At 42.9% G+C, this 16698-nt stretch overlaps 1 protein-coding gene across 1 annotated transcript; it reads left to right on the top strand.

Moving 5' to 3' along the window:
• Positions 1-5399: 5399 nt before the first annotated feature.
• Positions 5400-13867, top strand: LOC146971432 (uncharacterized). The gene is made up of 5 exons (XM_085801767.1): positions 5400-6628; positions 10165-10495; positions 11794-11955; positions 12705-12913; positions 13848-13867. The coding sequence occupies exons 1-5, from the start codon at positions 5479-5481 to the stop codon at positions 13865-13867; spliced, it is 1872 nt and encodes a 623-aa protein (XP_085657893.1). The 5' UTR covers positions 5400-5478.
• Positions 13868-16698: the final 2831 nt, after the last annotated feature.

Genomic DNA, 16698 nt, shown 5'->3' with positions numbered 1-16698 from the left:
CTCCTCCAAATCATCCCACCCCTCCAAACGATGCGCCATGACAACCACTACGGATGACTTTACACCTGCCAAGAACTACGTGTAGGACTTATAACTTATGACTACGTTGAAACTATCTCAGCTGGTGCAACACTTAAAATGTTAGTAGTGTGTAAACTCAATCCTAAATTTGAACTTACGTTCAAACTAGGCTACGTTTGAACTTACGCACAGCTGGTGCAACCCACTGCTGGTGATTTCTGCAGACGTGTTCACCACACTTTTTGCACAGATTCTTTTTTTTGTGGGGGAGGGGGGGTCCTGTGCAACCTTTGCAAACTCCCCTCTTCTCCTCAGGAATGTTGTCATCCTCCAGGGCGACTGCAGGAGACTGTGCTTCCCTCACCACTGCTGCAGCAACTGGTGCGCGAGGGAGGTGTTTTTTGCCTTTGGACTTTGGTGGAAATGAGGGAACTCCCGAGCTCCTCAAGGAACAATCGCCTCCGGAATCTCTTTCCCTCGTTCCAGGAGGGATCAATCGTGGTGAAGATCACAAAGGCATTATAGGCCGAGATGTCCAACAGATTGTAAAATACAGTTTGCGGCCATCTGATGGTGCAGGCGTCGACAACCTATAATAATAACAACAACAACAACAACAACAATAATAATAAATAAATGAATGAATGGATAAATAAAGATTACATAATGACAACAAGCATATTTTTTTCTAAAACAATTACAGTGAGAATTAGGTTAGGTTAGGTTAGTTTATTAGTCTCCACCAGGGAGAAATTTGTCGTGGAGACAGGGAACATGTTGCATACATAAAAACACATATAGTACAAAAAGAACATCAAGTTAAAAGACTGGTGGAGTAAACAGACCACTGGACAATCCTGCACATGCAGCAAGCCGACGTGAACGTCATTCACATGCATCCACACCGCTACTCTAACTGTAATCATAAATATACATTCATATCAGCATCACATAACCTCAAGCATACATTAATCCATTCACTCACATATGTCCAATTATAATGCTGATGCTCTAAGGGCATGAAATCAGTAGGAATAACAAATAAATAAGTAAGTAAATAAATACATATAAATGTCACACACCTTATCAAGGTTGTCAACACCTCCTTTGTGCCGGTTGTAGTATGCGATCATCAGGTTTCATTTTCTTTGACTCTTACTTCTGCTTGCCGGTGCCTGGTGCTCAAAACGATGACGTTTCTTCCTCGTTTGGGGACATAGCTGACCGCCGTCATGGTTTTCCTGAAGCCGAAAACAGATGGGAGGGCATCTCCCCCCCTTTTGCTTGACCAGGTTGGGTGGGAGGTCGGGTTTATTTTTACACATAGTCCCCACCAAGCCACTTTTCTCCGGAGCAACTCCTCAGCCAGTGGGGCCGACGTGACCCCCTGCAGTAGTGATGGTAAACTCGATTCCTTTTACTGACTCCAGTTTGTATGAGTCACTCACTAAAGTGAATCGGGTTTTCGAGTCACTTGAGTCACTCGAGTCAGTCAAAAAAATAATAAGGATTTTTGTTATCATCACTTAGGGCCCATTCACATGGAGCGTCTTTTGTGCGAGCGTTTCCATTGTTTTCAATGTAACCGCGCGCAAAATCCGAAGCGACGCCGATGCGCCTTTTTTTCCGTGCGCGTCCGAGGCGCACCGAGATGAAAATATCTCAACTTTTTCGAATACCACACGCGCACCGCGTGTCATGTGATCAGAATCAGCTGCACGGACCTGCTTCACCAGCAGCAACAAGCAGCCCGGCTCTCAGTGCTTGCCCGCTTTCAGCAGCTCCCTCTCGGCGAGCGGCAGCTCAGTTCTCCCCCGGTCCAGCTCGGATCTCTACTCCATAGCTGCCGTAGCAGCAGTGTGATAGCAGTACATTTTTAACCGCATTTTTAACTTTTATTAGACACAAGGTAGGGAGTTCACGTCTCGCCTGCCTCCCTCCTCTCCACACGGCGGTGAGTCCTCCGTTCAAACTGACAGACAGACAGGCAGATCGAGCAGTGAAGCTCCGACGGTCTGCCAGTCCGAAAATTCCCGAAGGTCCGTCATTTCGAACTTCCCGAGGGGCCGCCATTCCGAATGTGTTTTATTTTGAAAATTGACCGGATTCTCTCGTGGTTTGACTTCCTGCCCGGCTTGACACGACGCGCCGCGGGGACAGCGCCCGACCGGCCCCTCCCCCTCCCCCTCCGCCTCCAAAGTTTCACCCAGGTGCGAGTCTGATGCATTACATCCATGGTCTGATGCAGCCGCGGCACTCCTGCTGAAAATAAATGTTGGTTAAGTTTAGTAAAAAGGTTAGGTAGAGGCCAATAAAATCGCAGTTAATATGTATCTCCGCCGGGAGTCGAACCCTGATCCACCGCGTCAAAAGCAGATGCTCTGACCACTACACTACCACCGCAATTAGACTTGTTTACTCCGTGCCGTAAACCATTCAAGATTTTTTCAGGTTCGGAATGGCACCCTTTCTTTCAGGTTCGTAATGGCACCCTTTTCCCATAAATAATTAAGGGTCGGCATTCCGACAAATTAAAGTAAACGTTCGGAGTGGCGGCCCTTCGGAATGGCACCCTGGAACCTTGAAAAACGTTTTCAGGCGCTCCATGTGAATGGGGCCTTACGATTATGATTTTACAGCTGTGACGTCACCATGGAAAATTAAACTTTTGGGGGGCTTTTCTGGCCTTTAGAGAATTTTTTGACGGTTTAAAAGTCCATGACTTAAAAATATGTAATACAAAGATTAGTAATTAACGGTGGTTACAGCTGGAGATGTCCTGTGAACAATTTTACAGGCTTCTCTTTTACTATTGAGGTCTAAAATGGGATTTTTTGTTACAATACTATGAGTGGCCACTGTACTGGGGAAAATCCAGGTCTTATACTGTATTGTTCACTGTGGGCTAAATGCATGTTGCAAAAAACCCTCCTCCCTCCCTCCCCACATCTATTTCATCCCCTTATACTTCCTTCTTATTTTTTCTTCCCAATTCATCCCTCCCTCCCTCTCTCAGCTTCTCTTCCTTCACCCTGTCGTCTCTCTTGCAAAACAAAAAACCTGTGCGTTTAGCACTTGTACATGGTAAAAAAAAGAAATAAAGAAAAGTACAACAAACAGAAATCCTGTGCATTTTACATGTAGCACTTGTACAGTACAAAAACAAACAGAAATCTTGTGCATTTAGCACTTGTATGCAGTAGGCCTACATACAGTATAAATAAAGTACAAAAATATACAAATGAGTGCATTTCTCAGCCACAGCATCATTTCTCTGTAGCTACTTGGTCAGGCCACATCCTGAATTGGCTTATATATGTTCCCTCACATCATTGGACACAAGTGTGATCAATCTTGAGTTGTTGTGTTCAACCAATGAAACCTGTGCTTTACCTGTGTTTGACTTTTGCCACCTGTGCTCAGCATTATGCAACACAGGTGCATCACAATGAAAATGTGTTGGCAAGTTGTGTCTAAACAGGTAAAAAGTGCTGATGGTTTTGCCAAAAGAGAGAATGATTCAATCAGTGGGTTCAGGCAACTGAGAATTTGGTACAGACAACAGGGTTTAGTGTTTTAGCAATTGAGAAAAACTGTAATAGATCCAGGCTCCTGACCCGAATAGGTCATGTGGCACCCTTGTATGACGTGGATTTTAAGGGGTTAACATGTATCCAAAGTAATCACCCATTTAAGACGATATTTTGCTTTAACCTGCCATATGAATGAATGAATGCTTTGTCATTGTACAAACAGTACAACAAAATTAAAAATGCTATAACTTACTGAAACAGTGCAAAAAAACAAAACAACAACCACATAAATGACAATAAATACCAATGATATTTATGTTAAATGGTTACAGTTTATTTACTTTTGAACTATATAACTTAAGCCTGGAGAATTCCATTAATTTCCCACTTGCTTGCAAGTATACACGAATTCGGCGAAATAACCGTTAGTCGAGCAGCCGCCATTACTGCGGTGACAGCTCCCAGTCAGGCAGCGATGGGTTCTGTGCGCGAAGCGGGCATTTGAATGCAAGGCAAGCACCAAGAAGTGGACCTGTTCTCTTCTGTAAATATGTCTAGGAAGGCTGGGAGGACATGTGCCGTCCTCGACTGCTCTAATATCAGCAAAACACAGCCCCTTACTTCAGGAGGAGTGTCCGTGTTTATACCGTAACGTTACGTACAGCGTGTCAGCAGCAGCAGCAGCAGCAGGTACAGCAGCAGTAGTAGTAGCAGCAGCAGCAGCAGCAGCAGCAGCAGCAGCCGCCAGCGACGCAGTCACAGCTGACCTGTACAACCTGGCTACTCTCCCTTCTCACCGTTACCTTCACATCGTGGTGACAGTGGACGGTCTGTGAATGTCTCACTGATCCCTTCAATATGATGTGATCATGGTCGTCTAAAAGCCGGTGTAAAATATGTCCGACCCATCCGGAGCTCAGGTCATTTTGACCGTAAATCAGAGACCTGTAATTGACGTTTTTTCTGATCATCGGAGGCCAGCTGATCAATAAAATATTCTTGAATATCTAAAACAAAGCACAAGTTGTTGTTGTTTTTATTCATGTAGCCTGTCCACATGATTAAATATCCCGCTGTTGGCTTGCTAACGTCAGCACGCATAACGTACCGGTATGAATATTGTTTATGATACAGTCTCTTATCTCCCTGTTACTCTAATCTTTCCTGCTAATCGCTCAAACAAATGATTAATTCCTAAATTAATATTGCTATTCATCTAAGATACCGTAATCAGTTACTGGGGGGCACTAAACATCACCAATGCAGCCTATTTATGATGCTGTCATAGAGAATCAGTTTACTATGACTGACACATGTCACCGCAGCAATGGCGCCGCCGCAAGATGGCGGCATACACAAATCGCTCACCGAATTCGTGTATTGTGTGACATTTCAGCTCATTTGCAGGGGCTCCCTCAGATGTTAGAATGTATCCGTTTCCTGGGCAACCGATTGAATCGATGATGACATCATCTGGAAGTTATGTTGTTACCCATCACGTGTCAATGACATCACTTCCGAATGATGTCATTGACTGGGAGTCCTTTGAAGTTCTAATAAAGACTGATGACATCACTCAGTTATCTGTATCTCAACAGAGCTACTTTGCATCTCAGTATCATTTATGAGAGCCAGGTACATTTCTCTACAGAGACGATAGACAACGCACGACCAGAGTCAACGCACGACCAAAGTCAACGCACAACGTTAGTTAACGCACGACCAGAGTCAACGCACGACCATTGTCAACGGACAACAACAGCAGTCTACGATCAACAATAGTCTACGTAGGACAGTCTAGCTACAACAATAGTCTACACAGGCTACTGACTACTACAGACTATTCATAAATCTCTACACTACACTACAGTGTAGAACAACTGCAGTTCCAACTCTTTCTCCAGTGTCTTCATTTCAGATTACAATGGCTGAAAGAAGGAGATTTAATGGCCCTGCCCGTCCAGGCCGTCAAAATCACAGACCACAAGTTCAGGAAAATCACGACGGTGAACTCCCCGAGCAGCAAAATGCCCTTCATGCTGCAGAGGAGGCAAACCATCACCAAAGTGAAGAACTGAAAAAATGTGAGAATGAAAGGATGAAGTTGTGCTACAGGATTCACAACAACAAATACAGAATAAACAGACTGGAGGGACTGATGGCTCTAAGGGAAAAGAAATTCTCAGAGGAATATCAAAGTTGCTTCGACACCATCACCAAAAAGGAAGAGGAGTGTTCCCGTCTGGAAAAAAGTCTGAGATTACAGGAGGAGAAGAACGAGGCCTCCAAGCGTGAGAACGAGCTAAACTTGAACTTGCTGCTGGAAAAGCTCCGCCACAGAGACAATGAGATCCTGCAACTGAAGAAGGACAAAGACAATCTCTCTGAGCAGCTCACTGAGACAACAACCCAGCTCAGGAGCAAAGGAGCTGAGTTCAAAGGTCTGGAGGAAAAAAACTCCAAACTCCAAACTGAGCTCACAGAGCAAGAGCAGAGCTGGGAGGCCAAAGTAAGACAACTGGAAGAAGAGAAAAAAGAACTGCAAAAGAACAACAGAGCCTTGGAAGACGGGAGGAAACAACTGGAGGAAGAGGTGAAAAATGAACTGGAAAAGAAAAATAAAGACTTGGATGATGGGTGGAAACAACTGGAAGAGGAGAAAAACAACCTGGAAAAGAACAACAGAGACTTGGAAGATGGGTGGAAACAACTGGAAGAGGAGAAAAAAGAACTGGAAAAGAACAACAGAGACTTGGAAGACAGGGAGAAACAACTGGAAGAGGAGAAAAAGGAACTGGAAAAGACAAACAAAGACTTTGAAAACAGGGAGAAACAACTGGAAGAGGAGAACAGAGAACTCTTTGTGAAAACACAGAAAAAGAAGAGACGTTTCTGGCCTCGCAGGAAGCAGACAAAGAAAGAGACAACTAAAAGAGAAGGAACCGAGGTGACAAACAACGGGCAAGAGCAAAAAGACATGGAAACTCAGAAAAAGGAAAAGAATGAGAGACATGAACAAGAGAACAAAGATCAACAGACAGACAAAGAAAATGTGAAGAAGACAAAGAGGAAGGGTATTTTCAGTTGGCTGCGCAGGAAAAACAAAGAGGAACCACCTGAATGTTCCTATTGGGCAGCCGGAGCTCCGGGGTGTTCCAGTTGGCCAGTTGGAGCTTCTGGATGTTCACATTGGGCAGTCGCAGCTCCTGGACGTTCATGTCAGAAACACTCTACACCCTATACCTTCTACTCCCTATGCTCTTCATCCTCCTAGTCATCTTCACTCTAACTCCCCCCCCCCCCCCACCCTTGCTTTATCCCTCTCTATCCCCAATCACCCCTCTCTTTACACTGTAAATATTCTGTAAATCTATCTATCTATCTATCTATCTATCTATCTATCTATCTATCTATCTATCTATCTATCTATCTATCTATCTATCTATCTATCTATCTATCTATCTATCTATCTATCTATCTATCTATCTATCTATCTATCTATCTAAAACAAAAAAATAAACAAAACAAAAAACAGTTATACATCAAGTTCAATTGTGTTTCTATCACTGTTTGCTAGAACGTGTTGATAAGCAATTATCACCTTGTTCTGTCGTGTGTATGGATCAAATCAAAGAAATGGCATCACTGACAATAAACTTTTATTTCTTTTGAACATAACTGCAATAGTTTACAGTAATAACCTGAGACTGTGAGTTTTTGCCGACTATGTGTAAATATGCTAAGTCATGCACTGGAAAGCACTGGACAATAACGTCCAATGGTTAGGATGTTACTGTAACATTATCTAGACTAGAATACCTATAAAAAACACTACAAAGAAAGTATAATGCTTTTGAGTGTTTTAATAGCCCAATGGATTTTTTTTTCTGATAAGGATCCTTGACTGTCATTAGTCCCAAACAAAATAAATTTGACCTCATAACTTCTGTTTCACTAACTATAAGAGAAACACATGGGCTCCATACTACTCACATCAAGTTAGGGATATTCAACTTTCTATTAGTACAATCTCCACAATATTTAGTAGCAATTTCTCATTCCTTTGAACAGATTGCAAATGCTTTTGGACATGTAGCTATCAACTGCTTTCATACAATTCTCTACTGTTTTATAACATTATCATTTGCTTATGTCATGTCAGTCAAAATGAACTATACTTATGAATGCTGAATAGTCATTCTCTATAAAACTGGCAAGGAGGACGGCTGATTATCGGGAACTGCCCATTGGTCCGACCTCCCATTGGTCCGACAAAATGCCCATTGGTCCGACCTCCCATTGGTTCGACCTCCCGTTACTCCGACAAAATCAACCACAAGTCGGACCAATAGGAGGTCGAACCAATGGGTGGTCCCGTTAGTTCGACCTGTCATCGCTACTTTCTGACAAGCGCTTTCATTGCGAGCATGCGTCTCTCTCTCTCTCTCTCTGAGAGTTTGTTTTAACTCTGCTGTCCCAATGCTTTGGCAACATTGTATATCACAGTCTGCCAATAAAGCAAATTGAAAGAGAGAGAGAGAGAGAGAGAGAGAGCTCTCGGAAACGCACACACACACACACACACACACACACACACGGACGGAGCGGAGCCAGTTTCCTCTCGGTGCCGTTAACCGATTGTGCCAGATGCGCCAGAGCGCGCACCTCTGTGCCAGGCTCGCGCTCTGTGGGGAGATTTGTGTTATTCATCTTAACAGAGATGCTGAACAGAGGGATTAATGCACACATTCACACAGGCTACACACACACGAGCTACCCACAGACACACAGCTGAGGGGCCGGAGAAATGCGCATCTGGTGGCGTGCTCAACCTGGTCAGTGCGTGCTCGTGCACCGGAGCGCCCATGCTGGAGTGTGTACAGACAGCATAATTATGTGGGCGCCACTGTCTAGTCAAAACTGCGATTGTTTGTAATGTTTTTAATGTAACTGATTGTGCTCCTGATTGTTTTTAATCTCTGTAAAGCACTTTGAAAGTGCTCTACAAATAAATGTATTATTATTATATTATTATTATTATTATTAGCCTATTATTAGAGGGTCCGTCTCCTGTTCTGGCATTTTTCATGTTTTAAGACTAATAAACACAAAGTCTCGGCATCCGAAGGAAGCGATGCGTAAACCGTGGCGGTTTTCAATCACACACTCCAACCCCGCTGCATGGTTGCAACTTTGGAAAACATTATCCAGGGGAAAAAGGTTTAAAACATGGACCAAAACAGCTCCATAATACGCACAAAAATTCAAAAGAAACGAAAATTAACTTTAAAAAATGAATTAAACAGCATAAAGTGGTCAAAATTGTGTTTTTACGCATCCCTGTGCGTCTAGCAGGCGTGTGCCACGTGTGTGCCGGACGCACCCTATTTATGTATTTAAAACACACCATACTTGCAAACTGAACCACTATAGGGCAGTCTGGGGGCTATGTATTATTATTATTATTATTATTATTATTGTTATTATATTGTTGCTGTACGGAGTCAAATACGACGAAGAGCCAGTCGCTCAAAACGTTGTCTTTTGAATAAAAAATATTATTAGAGAGAGAGAGAGGGAGAGAGAGAGAGAGAGAGTCCCCGGTTTGTTCATCGACCGGCAAATGCGGGGAACATAGGACAGGTCAGTGTCCGGGTCTTCTTGGGGGAAAGTGGGGAACATATAGGACCTTTTTATTTTTAAAGGGGCAGGTTATGTCAGATGAATTACTCCTCTAACACAAACTACAGTTTAACTTGTCAATGTTTCCAGCATGTGCAGAGGTCCCCTTTGATGATGCCCAAAGTGCCCTTTTGTCAGCGTTTTTTTTTTTTTTGCATGTGTGTGTGAAGAATAACATTTAACAAATAATAATAATAATAATAATAATAATAATTTATGTAGCCTCAATTAAATGACCTGGCTCCCCTTGGTAACATCATCCACCATCATCCATATATATATACACACTGCGTGTATATATACATGTGTGTATACAGTATATACATGTATGTGTATATATAGTAGCCTATGCCCTTTTTTTGAGCACCTGCCTCTCCAAAGGTCTCTGCACATGCCTGGTTTCCAGTAGGATGTAGTCTGGGGAGCTCTCCCCGGTGCTGAAGCCCGGCTCGGCTTTCTTTTCTTTTTGCAATCAGCTGTCCTGTTTATATACATTTTTGTCGTCCGGTTTATGACACGTGCCTTCCCCTGCAGATTGGCATCAAAAATTCAGTTCAAATTTACCCGCATTTAGTAGAAAATGCAGTAGGCTGGTCATCACATGATAACAGCGCATACAATTTAAAATAAACATTTGACCGTTCTCACGTCCCGTAGTTTTTCACGCACAAACGCACGCACGCCTAGGCCTAGCTATATCAGAGTGCAAACGGTTCGGTCATGGCATCAATAGTGCCAGGTAATCGAGGAGGGAGAATTCTCATCTACCGTGGGTACCGTTACAGCAAAAACAAAGAGAAGGGTGGAAAAATTTACTGGCGCTGTTGTCGTAAGACATGCAATGCATATTTGCAAACTGCCTCGTTTGACCTTGACGAGGACAACCCAAATATACATGTCTTAAATGCGCCACAGCACAACCATGCAGACGACACAGATGTCATCACATCCAGTTCCCTGACTCAGAGGATGGTTGAAAAGATCCGGGCTGACCCCTCAAGGCCCGTAAAACGGGTCTATGATGAGGTAGTGAGAGATGCAGAGGAGGAAGACCACATCCCTGAATTTAATCGTGTGCGGTCAAAGCTCAACAGGACACGTGCCGCCGTGATACCTCCAATTCCCCATAATGTGGAGGAGGTCGCGATATTGGATGAGTGGGCTGAAACCTGGCGTGGGAGGACGTTCCTGTCACACCAGGATAACGACTGGGGGATCCTCATCTTTGCCACTAACCGAAACTACACCACACTCCGCAGGTGCTTATATTTTCTCTTGATTTTATGTCAATTTTCTGCCATATGTTCTTGTTATTCAGAAATTTTGAGGCACAAATAATAATACACGCCCTCGACTAAATAAATCAAATCATGTGTAATGCAATAATCACTGGATAGACAGGAGTTATACAAAAACAATCATATATTTAATTATTTATGTAGCCTAATTTAAAGCTGCAATAAGATTGACTCTGAACGTGGTTCTCATTCCAAAGTAGTCAATTACTGACGCTTTGGGCTGGTGGTCGGGACACTAACCCAAGTGTCAGTATTTTACAACCTGGGAATGAATTTTATTGTTATTTTGTTATTATTTGAAAGGTGCTATACAAATTAAGTTGTTATTATTACTATTATTACATTGTAGTAATGTGACAACAATTGAATGTTATTTCATAAGAAATTTGTGAATATTAAAGCAGAAGTAAGTGGTCCAGTCGTTTTCGCTAATGCTGCGTTCCAGGCAGGCTTTTGAAACCGTAAATTACAGCTTCAAGTCACAACTTACGACTTTGTAGCGTTTCAGGCAACCCACTCGTGTTTTTCCGACCTGTTTTACCGGTGAAAGTCACTATAACGGCCACTCGTAACTTCCGACCCGTGAACTCGTACCAGATCGAACTGGTACCACTTCACGGTCGGAAAAATACGAGTTTCCTTGAACGCACCATAACAGTCCTCGTCCCTACGTCGCCACATTCACGGCTTCCCTTGGCTGCACACACAGCCCTGCATGCCGTTCTCTCTCCTCATTGGATAAAAACTGTAGGATACGATAAATGTTTTCTCCTGGGCTCAGAGCAGAGCAGAGTGACTGACAGACCCGTGTTTCAGTCCAAACACTCTATGTAAGTGATTGCTGTCGGAAGATATAACTATTTAAGACTTATATTAACACAAATATATCACTTACTTCTGCTTTAATAATCTTGACTGAATTGACAGGTGCCAAGAGGTCTTCATGGATGGCACTTTTAAAAGCTGCCCCAGTCCATACCGGCAGTTTGTGACCATCCATGGCAGGTCAGTAAAACCAAACATTTGAACACATAATAAAACATGTATTGAGACTTTCATAGTTTACAAAATAATGTTCCTACTGATGGCCAAAGGAATACAATAAAATGTATGGTAATTATTTACAATTTCAGTCGGTTGTGAGTTAGTTTGATTTTGTGCTATGTAACTAATTATCTCCCCACATTAGGCACTTTATATATATATATACTATAACTGCACTTTACAGTTTGGACTTGTTTGCTCCTATGATTTTACAGGTACATGGGTAGAGTGGTACCACTGGTCATGTGCCTGATGACCGGTAAAACGGTGGGCCAGTACCGGCAGGTCTTGGCCCACGTGAAAGAGAAGGTGCGCCACATAACTGGGCATCGTTGGAGGCCGCGACGCATGGTGACCGACTTCGAGAGTTCCCTTCTGTTAGCAATTCAGACAGAACTCCCTCGAAGTCGGTCATCAACGTGCTACTTGCACTTCACGCAGGTGGGTGCAACACTTTGATTGTGATGAGTTGTGCCTCTCCTCCATCCCCCTCTCCCACATCAATTTGATCATCTTTTTGATGTGATATGCAATCGATATTTGATGCAATAGATTATTATCTTTATTTTTATAATGATTACTTCCAGAGTCTGTGGAGGAAAGTCCAAGAGCTGGGCATTGCAAGGCAGTACCGGCACCATAACAGACTTCGGCGTTGCATTTTGAAGTTCATGGCACTTGGGTATGTGGTGAATTTTTAAGTGGCACTTAATTTCATGGCTCATTCTTCCAATTGTATATCTGTAGCATGACATCATAGGTGTTCTTTATGCCGTTCTCTCTCCTCATTGGATAAAGGTTGTAGGATACAAGGAAAGTTTTCTCCTGGGCTCAGAGCAGAGCAGAGTGACTGACAGACCCGTGTTTCAGACCAAACACTCTATAGAAGTGATTGCTGTCGGAAGATACAACTATTTAAGACTTAGATTAACACAAACATTCCGCTTACTTCTGCTTTAAATGGAATGAGATGTGACACTTGTGATTCGGTCCGCTTCGCACCCCCAATATAAATACTGTAGAGCACAACATGTTGTATATCTTCACAGGCTGCTTACATATTACCTCTATATCCTGTACCTGAGTTAAGAGATGTTCAATTTCATAATTCTAAAACATATTACAGGTACCTGCCATTGGCACTGGTGCGCCAGAATTTCAGACTTCTGACTACTAAGAGATCAACAGCAAGAATCATTCGGCGCCACCACAACCTGGCAGCCTTCATCGCATACCTCGCCCATAATTATGTGGATGATGGCTGCCAGTTTCCACCAGCTTTGTGGAACGTTTACGACAGGACCACAGACAACAGGACCAACAATTCTGTTGAAGGTATAAATGAATATTAAACATTTTTCATAGGTAGGCAGGCTTTAGGCCTTCGACAGTCAATCAAAATTAAAAACACTACTGAGCAGCCACTAAACACTACATAGAAAAATAGAAAACACAACGCTCAGCACATGAAGCTGTAGAAATAAATGTTTATCGTTCACTGTAGCTAAATGCATGTTGCAAAACAAAAAACCTGTGCATTTACACTGTAGCACTTCTCTCCTTCCCTTTCTTTCACCTCCCTCCCTCCCAACATCCATTTCATCCCCTTTTCCTTCCTTCTTTTTTTTTCTTCCCAGTTCATCCCTCCCTCCCTCATCCTCTCTTCCTTCACCCTGTCATCTCTCATCTTCTCCTCTTGCAAAACAAAAAACCTGTGCATTTAGCACTTGTACATAGTACAGTAAAAAAAAAAAAAAAAAAAGGACAAAAACCAGAAATCTTGTGCATTTTACACGTAGCACTTGTACAGTACAAAAACAAACAGAAATCTTGTGCATTTAGCACTTGTATGCAGTAAGCCTACGTAAAAAATAAAGTACAAAAATATAGAAATGAATCATTTCTCTGTACTGGATCAGGCCACAGGACTTCATCTTGAACTAGCTTACAGTACATGTTCCCTCACATCATTGGACACAAGTGTGATCAATTTGCAGTTGTTGTGTTCAACCGGTGAAACTTGTGCTTTACTTGTGTTTGACTTTTGCCACCTGTGCTCAGCATTATGCAACACAGGTGCATCACAATGAAAATGTGTTGTAATTTGTGTCTAAACAGGTGAAAAGTGCTGATAGTTTTGCCAAAAGAGAGACTGATTCAATCAGTGGGTTCATGCAACTGAGAATTTGGTTCAGACAACAGGGTTTAGTGTTTTAGTAATTGAGAAATGTAATCATCTCTGTGTTTTGATTTCTTTTTGGAATTCCAGAGATGATTTCCTTTCGTTGAGAGGATGACTAACTGTAAGTGTTATTACTGTAATCATCAATGTTTTTATTGCTGTTTTAGCTTTTCACCGCAGGTGGAACAGCAAAATTCAGAGGCATCATCCCAGCCTTTGGATTTTTTTGAGGCACCTGAAAGATGAGCAGCGTCTTGTGGAGGTCACCACCAGAGCTGCCCGACAAGGACAAGCCCGTCCCACACAAAGAAGAAAGTGGTGGCGCTTGGAGGAGACCATTGCTCGTCTCAAAAGGGACTACAGTCAAGGGGTCAGAAACCTAAGGCAGTACTGGGATGCAGTTCTGCACTGCCTCCACAATTTTCTTTGAGTGGGGCGGGAGGTAGGAGAGAGAGGATAAGGGAGGACAGAGGAGGAGGGAGAGAGGGGATGTGTGGATGAGAGAGAGAGGTGCAAGAAGGAGAGGAGGGAGGAAAGAGAGGAGGAGGATGGAGGAGAGAGGAAGACAGGCAGGAGAGAGAGGAGGAGGGAGAAGGAGTGTTGTTCAGTTGTATTTGTTTGTTATTTATGTTTTGTTCTATTAAAGTTCATTTTCAATTGTTGCAATATTTTGTCACGTGATCATTAGAAATCCTGTCTCCAACCGCATCTTGGTCACCAAACATTGTTTGATTCTCATTACAGATTTCAGCTAAATCTAACCTGAGTGGGCCAAAAAAAAATCCCCGTTTCCAGCGTGCACAAAACGAATTATTCCATTCAACCTGGCAAAGTAAATTTTTTTTATTTAAAAACGGTCAATATTTCGTTTTTCTATAACCAAAAAATGAAACAGTGGTGTTTGTTTTCCTGTTTTCAGCTAAAAACAGAACAAATAATAAACAGGGAAACCAAATAATAAATAATAAATCAACTTTTCTAGCGAGAGAGAGACAGATAGCGCACATGTATACACGTGTGTGTGAGTGAGTGAGTGAGTGTGTGTGTGAGAGAGAGAGAGAGAGAGAGAGAGAACCCGATCCACCTGTCTGTCAATGAGACACACATGTAAGAGTACGTGCGGTTTATTGTGTTTGTGAAGTTTTTTTCAATGTTTAATTATGGACACTATAATGAGCGCGCAGCAGTGCGTAAAAGCCGTGCGTAATGACAGCTCCTCCCCGGTGAAACACAATAAACTGCACCTCTTCTCTCACGTGTGTCTCATTGACAGGTGGAGCCTATATGAATAATTACATAAATTAATATACGCTGTAACGTCGGGCTTTTCCTTGCTCAGCAGCCTCGGTGAGCGGAGAGAGATAAACACAATGTAAACAGCTGAGAATTTGGACACCCATTTCTCGCAACTTCATGATATGTCTCTCCATTCATGAACATATCATTAATAATAGAGATGTATGGCTCGAGTGAGGTAATTATAACGTATTATATACAGAAAAAATAAATATTGACCGTTTTTTTTTTTTTTTTCCTTTGCAAGATTGAATGGGATAATCGAATGGACGATTGCGAGGTGTGGAGAGATCTGGCACCTTTGATTTTAAATCAGCAGTTGCACATTTCTGCAAAATGCTAAAAAGTAAATTGCCATAAGGCAGAAATAGGTTAAGAGATTTTTCTGGTTTGTTTCCAAAGAGTTTTTACTCCGTTTTATTTCAAACACAGACTGTACAGTGAAAGGACATTTTTTAATTTCAAGTTGGCAGCTCTCAAATATCTGACCTGTCTGTTTAGATTACAGATGCATTAGTCCAGTTCGAACTAATGGGAGGTCGGACCAATGGGAGGTCGAACTAATGGGAGGTCGGACCAATGGGTGGTCGGACCAGTGCCATGGACCCCTGATTATCGGCTGTGTCCGAGGTATTTTTTTACTTAAATCTAACGCTACAAAAAAAGTAAAAATGCATAAAAACTGATATTCCCCATGGTGGGGCGGGGATAGCCTGCTCTGACCACTGCCCATCTGTCTTAACTCTCCTGCGCACTGATGGCCGGATCTACTAAAGGTTTGCGTGTATTAAAACGTGTGCAAACGTGATTGCACGCGCAAACACATGTGGAACCTGATCTACTAACGGACGCACCGAGGATTGCGTCTCTCAAACGGGCAAAATAGCACGTGCAATCCATTTAGCGTGTTTGCCTTGATGAATATGTAAACATGGGCGTTTCTGCCAGAACGCGCAAAATACTGGGAGGAGTAGATGCATATTTATTTATTTAGCGCACGCAATGTGATTTACCAAACCAGGAAGAGATTGCAGTGGCTGTTTTTGCGTCTTTATTTACCACGTCTGAAAACCATGTACTAACTGATACAACTTTGTGAAAACGTATACATTTATTGATGCGATGCCTACTAGAGCCCCATGATCTTACATCTCTGCATTTCCTCACGTCTGGGTAATTCTGTAACAGTTTTTCGGCCGTGTTAAAAGTCATTTACGCGCCGTTACGCACGGGGCACGTCTGTCCTGCAGTGCGCTCCTCTCCTCTCCTCTCCAGTACCTGGCTGCTCAGCTCCGTCACCGCTGCCTTCACCCGTCTTTGATCCCTCTGGTCAGTGGTCAGAGCGTTTAGATCCGTGTGTCCCACCTGAGCTCTCTATTAATCCACTGGATCATGGGCGGCACACACACACACACACACACACACACACACACACACATTACAGGTGTGTGATTGTTGCTGCAGCTGCTGCCTGTTCGTCAGTATATGACGAGTTGGGCCCTGTAGCGATTTGTGTTTATTTATCTAAACAGAGCGCGCGAGAGAGATGAACACACGTGCTGTCATTGTATGCATCGGATCAAATGTCATTCTGTCCCTTCGTCCATCCAGCTCTCTGTCCACACTCTCCATGGCGGAAACG

The sequence above is a fragment of the Trachurus japonicus genome, chromosome 16 (assembly GCF_045865225.1).
Source record: "Trachurus japonicus isolate A0001 chromosome 16, Traja_1.0".
NCBI classification, from domain to species: domain Eukaryota; kingdom Metazoa; phylum Chordata; class Actinopteri; order Carangiformes; family Carangidae; genus Trachurus; species Trachurus japonicus.
This window is presented reverse-complemented; position numbering and strand designations above follow the sequence as displayed.